General features: G+C 42.7%; 1 protein-coding gene across 4 annotated transcripts in view; it reads right to left on the reverse strand.

Moving 5' to 3' along the window:
* ZNF277 (zinc finger protein 277) overlaps positions 1-18934 on the reverse strand; it is an 81297-nt gene that overhangs the window by 39350 nt on the left and 23013 nt on the right. For all 4 annotated transcript variants that reach the window (XM_044997187.1, XM_044997204.1, XM_044997177.1 and 1 more), the window contains 2 exons: positions 8688-8886; positions 1025-1113 (listed from right to left, as the gene is read on the reverse strand). In XM_044997187.1, the coding sequence (XP_044853122.1) occupies positions 1025-1113; positions 8688-8886 (288 nt within the window). The remainder of the gene's footprint in view (positions 1-1024; positions 1114-8687; positions 8887-18934) is intronic.

An 18934-nucleotide genomic window follows, 5' to 3' on the forward strand; every position in this document is an offset into this window, starting at 1 on the left:
CTCTCTTGCTCTCTTTCGCTCACCAGAAAGAGAATTGTGTGTGCGTGTGTGTGGGGAAATAGTGTTTTATTTTTATATACACATTGCTACGAGTTTATATTAGAGAAAACAAGACTGAAGAAGTTTGACCTGAACTGGGAGATAGAGGTGGTCAGGTTTGTGATGGTCCTTAGTTTCTGAGGGAGCTCATTCAACAGCCTAGGACTGGCCCCTGAGAATGATCTGTCTCCTGCCCAAACAGAATGTTCCATGGTGCCAGAGAAGCAGAGCTGTCGACCACAGTGTTCATCCCGGCGCTTTAGATGATCTTTTGCAGAGGCCAGACACAACTGCCGTCTTGGCACTCTTAGCGCACTGAATAGTTCCTCCTGTGGCAATACTTCCCACAGAATGCATCCAATGAAGTGGATATTCACCCACAAAAGCTCATGCTCCAATACGTCTGTTAGTCTATAAGGTGCCACAGGACTCTTTGCTGCTTTTACAGATCCAGACTAACACGGCTACCCCTCTGATACTTCCCACAGAGTGGGAGAAGAAGTGAGGCCATGACCCAACTGTGAATAAGAGCTGGCCATAGAGGCAGGATGTGCGGAGCTGAAGTAGTTCAGTGGTTGTGCTTCCCTGCACATTGGGGCAGCTCTGTGAGAACTGTGCCTCCCATTCACACAACCGGTATCTGAGCAACCTTTGCAGAGCTGCTTCCAGGGCTTGATCCTGGAAGTTGCGGAGCACCCTGGCCCAGATCCAGCAAAACACTCAAGCATGTACTTAGGCTCACTCCTATTCAGCCGAGCATTTAAGCGCATATTTAAATCCCACTGAAGTCAGTGGACCTAAGCATGCACGTAAGTGCTGAACTGAATAGGTAGGAGCTTACACATGTGGTTAAAGTTAAGCACATACTTAAGTACTTTGCTGGACTGGTGCCCGATTGCTCACTATTTTAAAGGACTGAGTCTGTAATATAGGCCACAGTGTATCAGGTAAGGAAATGAGCAGTGAAGATAAGGAGCGCACTTACCTATTGGAGCTTCTGAATTTGTTCTTATCACACTACAGAAATCTGTGATGGGCTGCTCCGTGAATCTCTTCTTCCAATATAAAATGTATCTTTAAAAAAAAAAAGTGTGCATGTGTGAAGGAGGAGCCTTTACTATAAAATACTGTATTTCCTAAACTACTGGTCCACTGTATCCTCCTCCCATCCTTTTAATTCTTATTTCAGGGTTTTTTTGAATGTAAAATTACTTATCCAATGCTGGTTCTGTAGAGCTGCCATGTATTGTGAGACTATATTTTAATAAAGTGATATTGTTCTCCAGTTCATGAAAGTTATTCAGATTCACTGAAGCAGATTTCAGCAAAAACAGGCCTGATCCAAAGTTCATTGAAGTCAGTGAAAAAGACTTCTACTGGCTACAATGAGCTTTGAATCAAGCTTCACATAAGTAATGGGAGTTGGTCACATCTTTAGAAAGACCCATCACTTGGTTACATTTTTACTAAAAAGAAGAACTTATACATTCCCAAAATACTAGATATAGATGGGATATCCCTATATGTGGTATCCCTTTACCATTTCCATTTTCCACTTACTTTGGAGCAGACCTTAAAATAGGAAGATATTTTCATGTTTGTTTTTAAATTAGTGAACCTCTCCTACTCTGAAGTTCTACGGAGAGTGATGCTGCATAACAAAAAATCAGGTTAGAAATTCATCTTACAAGATTGCGTTAACAGCACTCCAGTATTTACTCTTTCTGGAACAGGTTAAGACTCAGAGTTATGAGACACATGCAAAAATACAAGACATGATGAAGCATCAACTTGACAAACTTGAATGCTTTTAGACCAAATATTTGGTAATGGGCACACAAGGTATAACAATATCTAATGGCTGAAAATTGAAACTGGACAAATTCAAGTTTTTAACAGTGAGGTTAATTAACCACTGGAAGAACTTACCAAGGGTGTGGTAGATTCTCCTTCACTGGCAATTTTAAAATTAAGATTGGATGTTTTTCTAAAGGATATGCTCCAGTTCAAACAAAAACTGAATCAGGGAAATTCTATAGATGGTATTTTATGCAAGTGATCAGACACTAGAGCAGAGGCCCCCAAACTGTGGGGCAGGAACATTTGGGGGGTGCAGCGGAGCCCAGGCCAGCCCCCACGGGGGGTTGGGAGGAAGTGTCACCCTGCCCCGCTCCGCTCCCAGCTCCACTCTGGCCCCACCCCCAGCTGCAACCCAGGCTCCCGTCCCCATGCCCTTCCCCACCCACAGCATTGGCTCCTGACCCCAGGCCAGCAGCAACTCTGCACCCAGCCCTGGCCCCACCCTCGGCCCCTGGCCGTGGCTCCATTCCTGGCCCTGGCCCTGCTCCTGCCTCAGACCGGCCTCTAGCTGTGGCCCCAGCCTCTGCCCCCTTATCCCTGTCCCTGTCCCCAGGGGGAGAGCAGGTTGCAGATGGGGGTACGGGGAGCACGATGCTGAAAAGCGTGGGGACCGCTGCACTAGCGGATGACAGTGATTCCTTCTGGCCTTATAATCAGTTAATTATGGCGGCATTCATAGGGAAATATAGCAATCCCAGGGCCTGTCTACACAACACTTAGTTTCCAGCAAGCTAGGGTGTTAATCTTGTTGGATTAAAAGTAATAATTCATAATTTATGTTGTAGAAAAAGTAAGAAAGAATGATTCCCGAACAGACCCCGGATTTAGCCTGACCATTAGAAAGAAATATGTCAGCCTGCTCTCTCAACCTGCTGAGTTTGTGCTAATTGAAACAGGCCTGCCAGTTTGCAAGGTCTGTGCTACTTGTAGAAAAACATCCAGAGACAAAGAGTTTGTTCTAAAAATAACAAGATAACACCTGTCCTTTATGGCTGGTACAACTTTGTTTTCCTGAACTCCAGAATGAGATTTGTGAACCCCCTCCACTCTTGCATGCTTATCTTGTTTGTTTCCTTTTAGATGTAACAAGTGGGATAAATAGACTTATTGAAGCCTGCCATGTCCCACTGATTTTAGAATGATTATGTTAAAGGATGGGTAGCTGATAAAATGCAGATGTGACAGGATATACGTTGGAGTGTGAGTGTGACTGTATGTATGATTGAATGAGGAATGAAAGATTAAAGGTTGAGGTGCCAGACTTAAAATAAGACCGTTAGGCTGAAGAATACAGTGGATGAGATAGCCTGATAACCTAGAGGGCATACTTGCTCTCGGGACAGAGGGGCTGAAGAGCCAAGAAACAAGATGGCAACGTACTGTCATTTCGTCATTGCTGTGCCATCTGCGTGATTGACTATCACCTCAAATGTGAGAACAGTGATGGATTATCACGTCAAAAATGAAAACAGCATGATGAAGCAAACCCTGTAAACTTGTAAGAGGATAAATCCCTATAAAAACAAACCCAGAAGACTGAGGACTTTGGGTCTGATTCTGCAAACCAACTTCCAGGAGCATCAGATGCGCATCTGACAAGGCCCTGCTCCCTCCTTGCGTCCAGGCCACCTGGCCAGTGGCTTGGCACGAACTCTAAGGCTGGTAACTATGATAACAACCTTGCAGAACCTGTGTGTGTATAAATGAATGTGTGAATGAATGTGAAATTGAATGGAATGTTATAGCTATAACTGACTGCTTACTATGCTTCTTTCTGTATTCACAACAAATGCGGCATATTGCTGTATACCCTTTAATAAGATCCTGCTGCTTTTTATTTTCTTGGTATAACAATCTGCCCTGCACTAAGTGTCCACTCAGACAGTACTGCCATGCTAAGAGTTCCACAGTGAGCTTTAATCCCATTTCAAAGCAGTAGGTGAAAGTGCACTGTGGAAATGTTAGTGCACTGCAGCAATGTCCACATGGACACTTAGTGTATGGCAGGCTAGTACAGGGTTGATGTATACTCCAGTCTGCCACGAACAAAGTGTTTGTGTAAAGAAGCTCCAGGTCTCTCGGCTCTGAAACCGAAAGAACTTCCAAAATATCATAACCGCATCTCAACTTAAACAAAGAGATAATGAATGTCTCTACAAGAAATTTGGGACAAAAAAAGAGACTCCACTCAGAGAAGATTTTTTTTTGCAGAGAAACAAATTGAGGCCTGTAGCTAGGCTAACAGAAATAGAAATGCAGAAACATCCTTCCCCTGCCACCTGCCAAAAAACAAAAACAACAACAACCCCTCCCCCCAACTCTAACCACCCTCAACTGGGAAAGATTTCTCCAGAAAATCCTGCAACAATTACAATTAATGTTTTAGCTAGTTTAAACCAAGATTCTGTTATTATTTATTACTTGTATTACAGTAGGACTAACAAGCCCTAACCAAGATGAGGACCCCCATATGTTAGAGGTCACTGTACAAACAGATAAAATACGGTCCTTGTTCCAAAAAGCTTACAGATGGGGGGGGGGAGGGGGGAATGAAAACTAGAACACTCTACCTGCTAGTTATTTGGAATTCTAAAATTAAACATGATCCTGAAAATACTTATATATGTGCTTAACTTTACTCATGAGGTGACTCAGATCAAAGCCCAAGTTGTCAGTGGAAATTATATTCTGTTAAGTAGATGCTAAGAATTTTTTAAAAAATACACATTGGTAAGTTAAAACATTTCAGATACTATTGTTGTAAGGATCAATTAAAATTTTTACAACTGAAAGACAGGAGAAAAATGTTTTCCTGTTTTTTTCAATTGTTTTATTTTGTGTATAGTCAAGTTTCCTTGTTGCCCTGAATAGTAATCTTCTAGGAGGAAATCTCCAGAAATTTGCAGGCTAAAATGCTGTGGACAAGAGGTCCCTCCAGCTCCCTCCTACCCCGGCAAGCCCTTTCGATAGCTAAAAAAGTCTAACCTCACAGGGTCGGAGTAACAGGGCTTATGCAGAACTGGAGATGGTACAGCAAGCAAGACAAAGCATGCTGCAAAGTTGTAGCTTCACCATTTCACATCCTGCTGCCACTTTCAATCAGGTTTGGTTCCTTTCCACTTGCATTAGCAGAGAAGAGAATCTAAACAGCATTTTTCTAGAAAAGGTGATTTTAAATTACATTTCTGTTTAGCCAGAACAATCTCAACAGACCTTAATTAGCATTCCTTTAGTGAACACTTCTTTTTTTGTTTATATGGAGAAACTAGCATTATCTCCAAAGAAGACTGCATTCTTGCTCTCAGCATTAGAACGGAAACAAGTGCCATTATTTGATTTTAGCAATGTTAAGCTTACACTTCTGAACAAATGAATGATTCTTAGGGTTTTATGTGGCCTACTTTTCATTTCCCATGTTTCATCTTAATCTTTCACATTAAACCATGGTATTTAGACATAAATCACTGCTCTGTAAGTGAGCCTGATCACAAGAATCTAGAAAAGTGGGTATTGTGTAAGTGCCAAGACCTACTTTGTTTCAACTGGATAATTTACCTACTAAAATGCATCATTCCAACAAAACAAACAACAAAAGAGAGTATATAGGAGCCAGCCTGGTGGCCTAATACCACACACTGCCATGTGGCAGGGTAGCGTTCCAAGCAAGAAATTATTCACAAATCCACATCTACATGTATGAGCCAGCTGGGCCTGAGCTGGCTGCTGAGGAAAGAGCTGGGATGTCCAATGACGTAACTGTGGAAGGGGTCTCAGTAACACGGATATGACAATACTGCATGGCACAGTCAAGGATAAAGTGGAAATTATATGGAACAATATAGGCCTAATTAGAGTAAATTGATATGACTTCTTAAGCCAGTGGTCTCCAACCTTTTTGTGGCCAGTAGCACATTCATGTTTTCAGAAGAGTGTGGCGGGCGCCAACAGTTTTTCAAGGCTTATTTTGTATTTGTACATTAAATAATATGAAAAACATCATATTTAATATAACATAATATATGAATCCAGAGAGAAGAGAGAAGCCGGAGAGAAGCCGCGAGGACAAAGAACACCGGCGCCCACAGCCTGCAGTCCCAGAGTTCTCTGTCCCCAGCAGGCGCGGGGCCACGGCTTCTCTCCGGCTTAAGCCACAGCCCCGCACCTGCCAGGGACTGAGAACACCAGCGCCCGCAGCCTGGAGTTCTCTGTCGCCGTCAGGTGCGGGGCCACGGCTTGTCTCCCCTGCTGGGCACTAGGTGTGCCCCGGGCCTACTGGGAACAGAGAACACCACGCTCGCAGCCTGAGTTCTCTGTTCCCATCAGGCGTGGGGCCGCGGCTTCTCTTTGGGGGGAGGAATAGCTCAGTGGTTTGAGCATTGGCCTGCTAAACCCAGGGTTGTGAGTTCAATCCTTGAGGGGGCCACTTAGGGATCTGGGGCAAAAAATTGGTCCTGCTAGTGAAGGCAGGGGGCTGGACTCGATGACCTTTTGAGGTCCCTTCCAGTTCTAGGAGATTAGTATATCTCCAATTATTAACTTATTACCTCTCCCCTGCTGGGCACTAGGCGGGCACACATAAATGCACCGGCGGGTGCCATGGCGCCCGCGGGCACCACGTTGGAGACCACAGTCTTAGGCAATCCTTCCATCACTGAATTCTAAATTACTCACGCCTGAGAGAGAACAAGGCAAGCTAGAAAGTAGCCATGCAGAGATGGAAATAAGGCCTCAGAATGAGAGGAAGGTAGTCAAAAATAGAAAAAAGTAGATAGACCAGAATGTGTGTCTAACAAGGAAGCTGGTCCTTTAAATAAAATCAGGTCCAGCTCTCCTCCTCCAGTTCAGTTTGGTGTAACGAGGACAATGGAGGGGGAGGTGGTCCCTCAGAAGCTATACATGAGAGACAGCCCAAAGGCGAAAGAGAACATAGAGTCCAGAAAGAGAGAGTTCAGTACTCAGAGTCCGGAGAGGGAGCTCAGAAGAAGAGCAGAACTGGGCTGAGAGCTTCATAAGAACGGCCGTACTGGGTTAGACCAAAGGGCCATCTAGCTCAGTATCCTGTCTTCCGACAGTGGACAATGCCAGATGCCCCCAGAGGGAATGAACAGAACAGGTAATCATCAATTGATCCATCCCATCACCCATTCCCAGCACCTGGCAGATAGAGGCTCGGGACATCTCCCTGTCCATCCTGGCTAACAGCTATTGATGGACCTATCCTCCATGAATTTATCTAGTTCTTTTTTGAACCTTGTTATAGTCTTGGCCTTTGCAACATCCTCTGGAGTTCCATAGGTTGACTGTGTTCTGTGAAAAAATACTTCCTTTTGTTTTAAACCTGCTGCCTATTAATTTCATTTGGTGACTCCTAGTTCTTGTGTTATGAGAAGGAGTAAATAACACTTGCTTATTTATTTTCTCCACACCAGTCATGATTTTATAGACCTCTATCATATCCGCCCTTAGTCGTCTTTTTTCCAAGCTGAAAAGTCCCAGTCTTATTAATCTCTCCTCATATGGCAGACACCCCATACCCCTAATCATTTTTGTTGCCCTTTTCCGAACTTTTCCAATTCCAATATATCTTTTTTGAGATGGGGCGACCACATGTGCATGTAGTATTCAAGATGGGGGGGCACCATGGATTTATATAGAGGTGATATGATATTTTCTGTCTTCAGAGGGGATGCCTGAAAGAGGGAGTAGTGCGAGCTCCCTTGTTCAGCAGTGGAGCCAGATCAGGTGGGTGAAAGCAGAGGGCAGTCAGTGTATGGGGGGGGGGGGGGTTCACCTACAAACTTCTCCAGGCCAGAGAGCCATGGCCAGAAAGGGCTGGAGGTTGACAGCAGCAGAGGGTGATGCCTGCTGGTTCTCTGAGTCAGGGAGCTGAAGCTAAAGGGTCAAAGAGGGCAGAAGGCTGGGGAATGATGGAGGGGTGAGTCTGCTGATGTCTCCGGGCAAGAGCTGATAACTGGGAAGGAAACATAGCAGAGAAACATCGCAGCCAGAGGGGCTGGGGTGAGGTGTGGTGCAAAACATCAGAGCTGTACCTGAGAGCTGTAGGCACGATGGGATGCTGGAGCTGTATTTGATGTGTGGATGGACTGTTCAGATTGAAAAAGTGCATATAGAGGTTGGACTGGGCTGGGGAAACTGGACTATATTACAGGAAGTCCCATAACCAAATTTCTCTCTCTCAAAGAGCTATTTCTATTCTGAAAACTGGTGTGGAGATACTGGGGACTGCAGAAGAAAGGAGAAAGCAAGGCAGACCCGCCTGTTCTGTCGTAGCCCACTACTGAAGGTGTGCCAGGAGGGATGCCATACCACATAGGATAATGAATGTGGGCAGGTGAAAGGACCACGGGAAGAGGGGAACTGTGAATGTGTAGAAGAGGGATACTGAGGCATCGGGCTCCTTGCAGGGCCCTTCCTGAGACCACGAGGGGACACCCTAAAGATGTCAGCTCTTTGACACAGTGTGCTTTATGAAATGAACAGAGCTTGTCAATACAAGAAAATAACTTCATCTGAAGAAACTGACATTGCTTTTGATTAGCTGGACAACTGGTTTCTTGCCATTTGGCAATTCCTATGTCCTAACTACCACTCACAATTACCTAGTCTTATGTTCTAAGTAACACACTATAAATAACATCAAACCAATACTGTTAAGTAGCAGTTTGCAAATGTCCCAAAAAAGTATCAAAAAGTTACATACCAGGGGATCTATGGTACACATCTTACTTACACATTTGCATGATCTATTTTAACTGAGAAAAATTTACCTTCTGAAATCTGCAACCAGCTTGACATCTGCTATGACAAGCTTGTGTTCAATAATCATGTGCTTCAGAAGTTGGTCCTGTTCTGCTCGTGGAGAACATTCTTCACAGAAAATACAAGGCACAGATGGAGACTCTTCCACAGCAGCTACACCACCTGGACTTTCTGGCAAAGACAGCGGCTCCAAAATACACTCACTATCTGAAGGAAACAAAAGCAAAAAAAAAAAAAAAAAATCTTTGTTGGACTGCAATTTCTCCTTAAATCTCCAAAATAATCTTAAATAAACCAACATTCTTTCAAAAACCTATTTTGTATGGATGACTCGTAAGCAGTGTACGTAGAATCAGGAGCAAGGGAAAAGAGCTTTTGTTGCTTTAACCTGGCTTCCTCCAACAATAGCAAGGAGCAAATTTATTAGCAAGGCCACCAAATGTTTCTTCCTCAAAGCCAGCCAATGGCTCCACTTCTAGAGTGGGTTGATGAGGCTTTGATAGCACAGGGGTACAAAGCTCTAATTGTGATCCATGACTGACATTAAGGCAGGGTGTATGTGTCATGTAGTATGGTCTGGGTGATATGTGTGTTGGTTATTAGTGCAGGGAAGTTTCTTCCCAAAAGTTGGACCTAATTTATTTTCTCAGAAACTAGTCCACATGCTGGTGTGTGTTAGGATGACAAGGTAGGTGAGGTAATATCTTTTATTGGGACAACTTCTGTTAGTGTGAGAGATGAGCTTTCCTCAGGTCTGTGTTAGGTTCATCACCCTGATAATAAAAGGTTAAATTGTGTAGAGTGGGCTGTTGTTGCATGTGGATTTATCCCTGTTAGTACAGATCATCTCTTGTTTACAGGAACCTTTTATCACTCACTCACTTTTGTATGATTATATAAATAATTTGCCTTATGCCACCAGGCATCTGTTAGTTTGACTGTCAAAACGTTTCTTGTCACACAGACGTGGTTCTTTCTCATGGAGAGGCCTCCACTGGAGAAGCTGGATCCGCTGAAACGTTTCTCAGCTATGCATGGGCTGGGAAAGGAGCTGTTATGACCCATATATCAAGGCATCACTATTTCCAGTGGCCCAGTTTTGTACAATAGTGAATGGGAACAAGAGTACAGTTAATCATTTATTCAGGCCTAAGTCAATGACTGACCACCTTCTGGCTCATGGCGGTTTGGAGTTCATGGATTGCCCTCAGTAGGTGTATGGGCTGGACCTGAAGCAGGGCTGCCTCTTCTCCCTGTCCCACAACAGATTAGTGATGTGCCGTGCGGCCAGCATGCCCAAAATTTGTCATCAGTGGGATGATGGCCCAGATCCTTCGCTGCTGTAAATAAGCGTGCCTTCACAGAAGCCTGATATACAGCAACTGAGGCCTATACCAGCGGTCCCTATGAGTTTAACTCAATAAAGGGCATCTCAGTAAGTTCCACTGGCTTGGAACTAATAAAACTGTGGCACTAATTTTCCAAAGAAATCTTCATGACAGAAGAACACCAGTTTCAAAGATACACAGACCGTAGGCTTTAAGCACATGAACATTAGAAAGCAAAGCTAAGTAAATCAGACACAGCTCCTGTGTTCTGGCAAAATCAAGCAGTCGTCTTGACACGTTTGGCATGTAGCCAACTTCACAACTTGTTCAGCTGGATGGGTGGGGGAAGAGGGAACAAACCATTTTCTCTTTGTGATTCACACTACTGCAGGAACAGCACACTGGAAAATGATGCAGCTGCATTTGTGAAGCTCTCTTGATGATTCAGAAATTAATAGATGTATTTATCTCAAAGAAATCTTGCTTTAACCCAGCACTTTACTCTTACATAATATAGAGCACCTTTTATCTGAAAAACTCCAGGCGGATTGGAGAAGTGTAATTAACAAGACTAATAATACTTCCTGATGACATGAGAGAAGGTCCCTTAGGCATATGAGTGACAAATTTTGGCCTGCACAATAAATAGCTAGTGATTGAATAATCCTAAAGTAAATTGGAATCTGGGATTGTGGACAATCTGTCTTTTTAGTAATGGCAAACTAGCAAGAGTTTATATTTTGCTTTTATTTATTTTTTTCTGACTCATGATGTTCAAGAAGCCCAAACTTTCTGGAAATGCACCAACAAGTTTGGCTGAAGAAAGACTGATAGTCAATATGCACTGAATTCAGCTCCCATGATAAAAAAATTTCTGTGCTGTTTGGTTATAAGCATGCAAACACACACACTATAACAGGGATCGGCAACCTTTGAGATGCGGCCCGTCACAGAAATCCGCTGGCAGGCCCAGACGGTTTGTTTACCTGCAGCGTCTGCAGGCTAGGCCGATCGCAGCTCCCACTGGCCGCGGTTCCAGTGGGAGCTGCGATCGGCCGGACCTGCGGATGCTGCAGGTAAACAAACCGTCTGGGCCTGCCAGCGGATTTCCCTGACAGGCCCTGTGCCAAAGGTTGCTGATCTCTGCACTATAACATCCCTAGGAGCAACAGCATAGCTAACCTAATTCTATTTTGAAGTAATAAATAAGAAAGAAACTTTGACTATAATTTCACCGCGTGTCAGCCCATTTCCTCCTCATCCTCCCCAATCTATTTCATAGCTGAGTTGGAGCAGTACCAATGTTTTCGTTTTGTAGTTTTCATTCTTTTAGGGACAATAGTGGCTACATTAAAGGGAGTAGCATTTCTCATTTGCTCTCTGTGCGTTTATCTGCCCTTTCTGGCTCTGCAGACTAACAAGCAATAGGCTCTGCTTTCCTGACCAAAATAGTGATTCTACCTGCAGCATGAAAGTTTCTAAGGCTTGTGAATCCTTATAGTAACTATTGTATTATAGCCTGCAAAATCAGTGAACTGTTTCTGTGGAGGAAGGCAGAGCAATTCCATTTTCTCTGCAGCTGCTGATTCTCACTGATGCCAATAGAGCTAAAGAAAATAGTCTGTCAACCAGTTAATTTGTATCTAGGGTGGGCAGACTACTGATTTGTTCTCTTCTGAGTTGGACCTGTTGGAATGCCCTATTTCAACAGCTTGGCCATTTATTTATCTGTACTCTTAATCTGATCAACTCCATCACAAGAAACCTGTTTAAAAAGATACATTAGCATGGCGGGGGGAGAGAGAGCGCTCTTGACATGGACAAGGAACTGACCTCCTTACTGAGGACCAGGGGTACTTGTGAGTGGCAGGAGGAATATGCTCAGTGCTCACCCTACCACAGCTCCTGCATCTGTCTGCCTTTACCAAGGGGTGTCGCCTCAAGGGGGAAGAAGGAGGAGCAGGGTGGTGGTGCCCCAAGGGGAGGGTCGGAGTTCCGGCTTGCGGGGGCTCCCCAATTGGCTGAGGCCCCATAGGCTCGTTTGGTAATCCGCCACTGGAAGGAGGTGATAGTTTGGGTTTGGTTTTCCTTGAGCAAAGCTATATAGAATAAACGAACCTGAGCTGCAAATGGTGCAACAGATGTAAGAAAGTTTATTCATTTTCCTTACTGGAACATTTTTAGTTCCAATCATGCTAAATAAATGCCATTATGCAGATAAAAGAAAACGATCACCTATTACAGTATATGGGTGTTTTATATCAAGTGTTCCAGACAAGGTATTCTGCCTGCGTACTCCCACACTAAATTATCAGCGATACCGAGGATATTACAATCAGGTGATTTTATGGCTGATACAGTAGATGTGAAATAATAGTAGAACACAGGCAAGGATTCGGTGCTCAAAAGAACATCAGCTGCAAGTGGTAAAGTCTTTAAGCATTTTCTACTTATTTGTCAGTTAAAGAATGTTTTCCCTAGGAGATTATCAGACATACAAAGGAAAGCAAAACATGGCAAGGTTAAAGTGTTCTCCCCCATTGGAAACACACAACATATCCTTCCATATACGGAGTCTACTCTTCTTGGCCTGCGTAACACAATAGGAGCAGTCCATGCACACAGGGCTTGACTCTAGATCACAAGTGTATGCTGCAGTTCTGTGGCTAATTCTTACGCGGTTACACCATTCTGCTTCTCCATTAGTTTTTACTCATGAAGTGGATAAGTGTGCACACCAGCAGCTTTAGCTAATGGGAGCAGCCAAAGATACTGGAGCAGCCACACTCCTTTCAGAGCTTACACACCAAGCCTGATTCTCCATGGTGTGGTCATTTAGACCTGTGCAAACGGAGCGTAAAACACTGCCACTGGTGTGCACAGAGTGCCTAATTCAGCTCTGGTAGTGATTTATACCTAATTGCTCAAGGGTAAAAGGTCAGATGAGGAGCAAGAGAGTAAAGCATCAGATTCTTTGGCTCCCGATTACTGAAAAATGGCTTACTTTCCCATTTTTATCATATAATTATAAAATCGATTGGAATATAAATATTGTACTTGCATTTCAGTGTCTAGTATATAGTGCAGTATAAACAAGTCATTATCTGTATGAAATTTTAGTTTCTACTGACTTTGCTAGTGCTTTTTATGTAGTCTGTTGTAAGCCTAGGCAAATATCTAGAGGAGCTGATGTACTCCCTGGAAGACCTCTGCGTACAGAGGTATGTATGCCCCGGGTTAAGAACCACTGACTAGATGATCGCAATGGTACCTTCTGGTCTTCCAGTCTATGAACTACCATTTCACCTACTTTGCACAAAGGGGAGATAATCATCTCAGAAGCATAGAGTGGGTGCAATTCATTTGGGGTAAGGTTTAGCAAACACTTCATGGAAGTCCAGATGATTCCATTGCAGTGCACAATGCGTAGCCTACTCAGTGTTTATCTAGACTTCAGTTTTCAGTCACGTTAGCTAACTGCTAGTTAACACGTTAACTAACAATTGTAAGGTCTAGTATTCACAAATGTTTGTTACAGGACACACATCTGTAGCTTAGAGAACATTATAAGAAACAAACATTTGAGTCCTGGAACAAAAGTTTGTGAAGTGTCTATATCTGATGTTACAGACACATGTTAACTTATGTTAGAACAGCACTAAAAAAGTCAAGTCTGGAGAAAATCCAAGAACATGAACCTCACCTATAATCTTTAACATAAATTATAAAAAACTCATTTTTTAGGTTTAATGTCAATATTTTCTGATTTCTGGTACAACAAGGTTTTAGGTTTAAGTTTATATTATGTAAATAGAGCTGTACAGTATATATTTATAAACCCTCTGTGTGACAACACAAGTATAATGAAACCAAATAAGAACATCTGCTGGAATGTTTAGTGTCTTTCTAATTAAATTCAGCAGTTGAATGAATCAATTCATTAGCAACAAGCCTGGTTTATTATCTCATTAATACAGCTGGTTAATATCATGAGGAGATTAGCAGGAACTTGAAATGACCCAAAATAAAAACGAATGCAACAAAAGACACAGGCAAATAAATGGAGTTACCACAATGGGCACAAGGTAAGAGCAGAGGAAAACAAAAACAAAAAAAAATCCCAGACTCATTAAACAGCCTCTCCCCCGAAAACTACCACCTCACATAAGAGCAACAGACATCTTTCTATATAGTGAGAGAATATTAATGTCTTTGTCATTGTGAGCAAAACTATATTAATCTAGGTACTTAAATAAATTCCCTAAAGTAAGTTGGCACCAAATGCAAACCTATGCATAGACACTCTTCTAGAAATAGCTACATTAAAAGCTTTAATAGAAGGAACGGAAAAAATCCAAAATCTATAATAGGTTAGCAAACACATTGGCTCTACACGTGTCTTATACATATTACAACTTCTCTTTGCTGCTGACTTGCTAATACTGAACTAGTTTACTGGCACAGCAGCATTCTTACATTTAATTTATAGTGATACCCTTGGAAGAGTTTTTCCATTTGTTATCAGATTTCTCTTTTGTTTTACAGAGTATGAAAGATGATTAACAACTGGCCAACTGTATTTACAACTAATTACACATACAGCATGCTACTCCCCCTCCATCCAAATAGCACATCAAAAACATGTTCTCAGTGTAAGAAGAATCACAATACACAGAACAATTACCCAGTTTTCTATTGAAAAAGCTCAAGCACTCCTATTAACTTGAATTACCATTCAGTCTTAGTTCATGAAGGATTATTTGGCCATTATTTCTGCTCATTAAAACACTATCAATGATACATGGGAGTTAGTTAAAATGTCCATGTGCTCTAGGAGACAACACATCTCCAAGCTTCCCCAAGATCAATCAGCCTCTACCCTCTAGTCTACAGCATTTCATTGAATGCAAATTAGTACTTCAAAAGATTACTTCATCCTACAGCTAAACCTTGTCAGTTTTATAGAAATTGTATATAGTCTGGAGCATCCACAGCCCAATAGGAGACTTCGTTCCAGTCATAATCAGACAGGTTTAAGAAGAGCAATAAGTCACCAAATCCTGATATCTCAGGAAAGAGTTTCCATATAGCAGGTCTCTGCTGGGAGCTGAAAGTAACAGAAATACAACTGTGTTTAATAGCCATATTTAACAGGGCTGCTCTGTCGGGGAGCTTAACATGTTGCAGTTTCATTAGCATTAACAAGTGTTGCTATGGGTACCAGAGTGGAGGCATCAGAAAACAAGTGAATGGAAGAGGTGGAAAACTGATTAATAAAAATCTTAAGTGTTAGAAGTAAATAAAACAAAACCAATGTGCCCGCCAATAAGACCATATTTAAAACGTAAGTGCTATTTATTAATGTCACTGCCTAGTTTGTTGACTTGCATATGCCAATGAATGTCATAATTTTTTCTTTTTAATTAAAAAAAAATCATCTACCTCAACAAAGACAAAAGATACACGGCAAAACAAAATACCATGGGATCTCTTAAGATTGTATATATTATGTACCTATTTAAACCTTAAATGAAACTGACAAATACTTCTTTAAAAAAATATTGTTATGAGCACAACTGTAATCAATACACAAACATCCCCATTCTTCCATTTATAGTATATTAAATACTTCTGTAAACAGATAAATTATGTGCAAATCTGGAGTGCCATAAGTCCACTAATATCAATGTAGTTACTAAGGGTTTACACTAATGTAGCTAAGCAGAGAAACTGATCCCTAGAGAGCAAACAGGAAACAATGCTAAACTGCTCTCAATAAATCTGGAGTAATGCTACTGTATTCAGTGGAGTTACTCTGGTTTTACACCATCATGACTGAATAAAACCCACCTCAGTTAATGTTCAAAGTATTAATAATCTAGTACTGATATTTAAGAGACATTTACACTGGAAGAAATTAAGATGTATTGTACTCAGAACACATCCTCCTATTTTAAAATAAGATTCTCTTTCCTGTTTTGCTAATTATCAAAGATATTTGTGTTTAAAAACTTTCTCCTTTCATAGCTCCAAAGTCATAGAGCAAAATGTGCCATGACAAATCATTTCTAAACACAATATACTGTTGTACCATCTATCACAGTTCAGAACACATGAACCTGTATTCCCCCTCCGTAGTTCATCAAGGGGCACCCAATTTCAGGCTTCTAGCTTCCCTCTCCCCATCACTTCTGTTGGGTAGAGACACACATCTCTCTCCCACTCCTGACCAGGGTATTTCCAGGATGCAAAGCTCCCTGCCTACATCTATGATTATGAATATCCCAGCAAATCAGACTGTCTCAGCAGGCCTGCTTTGCTTACCTTCCTCAGAGGCTATAAACAGCATAATTGCCCACAGTTAAATTACCACACAGCTCTTTCTATCCAAGCACATTTAATCTTAAATTAAAAAGCATTATACGTAAAACAATAAAAGAACCTACACACATACTAATAAGCTTACCAGAGATCAGCCCAACTCCAACAATGGCTCTGGCAGGTGAAGTCCTTAAATCTCACCAATCCTGTGGTCAGACATTCATAACCGCCTTGGCTCAGGACAAGCATACTCATGACAAGTTTAGTCTCTCCTTTGTACAGCCTGGGCCTTTGATCTGAGACTAGGTACACGGGATCTCTTCTCAGGGGATAGCTTCCAAAGGCTGGGTTTTTCCATAACTGGAGAAGTTATATTTGCATACATATCCCTCTAGAGATTTCCTAGGAAATCCAATTTCAAAGTTTACATTGTTTCAAACAACCCTTTGAAGCTCATAACATTTCCCAGGGTTTACATTAGACAGCTCTCTCCCCTTCAGACCTTACATACAGTTCCACAATAATACATTCACATTTATCTTTTTAATACAACAAACGCCTAAAGATACTTAAGTGAAACCATGCTGAATTAAGTTCAAATCAATAAATGTGATGCCCAGTGGCTGAGGCGAGCTAAGGGGCAGTACAGTCAAGCATGTGCAGATGGTTGGATAGCCGGCAGGTAAAGCTGTATCAGAGGCAGTCCAGGGCAAGGGTCAGAATTCTCACTAGGCTCAGTAGCCAGAAGATCCAATCCAAGGGTGCAGGTCATTTGGTTGGGGAAGGAAAGTCAGGCAAGGTGGCAAGAAATGCTAAGGTTATGTACCCATTAATTAAGAGTTGCACAGCCCTGAGCAGGTCATCTGCATAGGAGTGAATATATCTCCCTCCACTGAACAGTCAAAATGAACAGCTCACCCAACATGAAACAATTATTTGTTCAGAATATTGAACAAGTACTTACAAATGCACAAATTATTGTATGGGGAGCAACGAATAGGCAATGGGCGGTTGCTCAGACAGCTCTCTCTTCCTGTTGGAGTGTTTTTAGTCCAGACACCCAATGAGAGTGCTGCCTGTCCATCAAATCAGGGCCCGGGGTGTGGTTGCTGTGGGTCTTTAACACTAGGGGGAGCAGTGCCATGGCACAGCAGCTAAGGATGCTGCTTAAGAACCTGCTAGGCCTGGGTTTAATACTGGGGTCCTGACAATAAGGTTTGTCCAGGAAATTGCTATATCTGTCACATCAACACAGGATCACCACTTCACTTCCAGGACCAGTGCAAGGGATGGGCATTGAGAGCAGCTGCCCTGGTGTTAATGGGGGGCGAGAGGGAGGAGTGCCAAATCCCCAGGAAGAGTCATTGCTGCCATTCAGGTCATGGGAGGGAGCAGGCAATGAAATGCAGCATCTCTTGGCCCTTACCATGCACTTACCTGGCTCAGGCAACCACTCTCCATCCCTGCCTACACAGAGCAAGCCCATCAGGACAGCAGGGCAAGGCAGCTAGGTGGGAGGAGAGTACTGCTCAGGGACAGGGGGAGGGGGAGAGGGAGAGCCCAAATGGATGGGAGGGAAGAGTAGGACCCATGTACTGTTGTAGGGCAGGAAAGGCAGGTGGAGACTGTGTCCCACAGTTATTTTTAAGGGGCAGACAGCCCCTCCCACAGCCCCAGAGGCACAGGAGAGAGTGGGGCTGGTAAGAGTTGGGCTCTAACAGCTGGCTAGTCAGGGTCACAGAAGGCCATGACTCCTCTCTCAAAGCCTGGGGCAACATTCCTCACTGAAACACCTGCTGCCACCGTGCCTCTTTGAAATAATCAATCACAAATAAAACTCACCAACCAACCCACCCACCCCATAAAGGGCAAGACATAGGGGTGGGTGATCAGGGCAATCACACTGGGCACAAACATTCATGGGCACCAAATTCGTCTCCCCCCTTTTTTTTCTTTAGCTGGTTGGAAGTGTCAAAAATATTTTCTACCATAGGAACCAAAACTCCTAGGGCTGGCCATGGTCACTTCAACCACTGACAGTAAGATGTGTAATTTGGTCTCCACCCATAGCAGGCCATGCCTTGTTGTCAATGATCACTTTAAAGCATGCCCTAGGTCTTGTGCACACTTTTGGCTACTTCTTTTGCCAGCAAGTTATTTTTGCCTTATTATAGCTCAGGGGGTATGGCATGTGTGCCAAAGGCAGCACGCAAGCTGATTTTCAGTAGCACTCATACTGCCCGGGTCCTGGCCACTGATCCAGGGGGACTCTGCATTTTAATTTAATTTTAAATAAAGCTTCTTAAACATTTTAAAAACCTTATTTACTTTACATACAACAATAGTTTAGTTATATATTATAGACTTATAGAAAGAGACCTTCTAAAAATGTTAATGTATTACTGACACACGAAACCTTAAATTAGAGTGAATAAATGAAGACTCGGCACACCACTTCTGAAAGGCTGCCGACCCGTTATAGCTTTTGCTGTACTTATTTGTTGTTGCTTCTCTCTCCTCCTGGCACTGGTTCACACCCAACACCACACATCTGTACCTACACCAACTGCAGTCACTCAGGGTATTAGCTCCTTCCTCACTATCCC

The sequence above is a fragment of the Mauremys mutica genome, chromosome 1 (genome assembly GCF_020497125.1).
Source record: "Mauremys mutica isolate MM-2020 ecotype Southern chromosome 1, ASM2049712v1, whole genome shotgun sequence".
Classification (NCBI taxonomy): Eukaryota; Metazoa; Chordata; order Testudines; family Geoemydidae; genus Mauremys; species Mauremys mutica.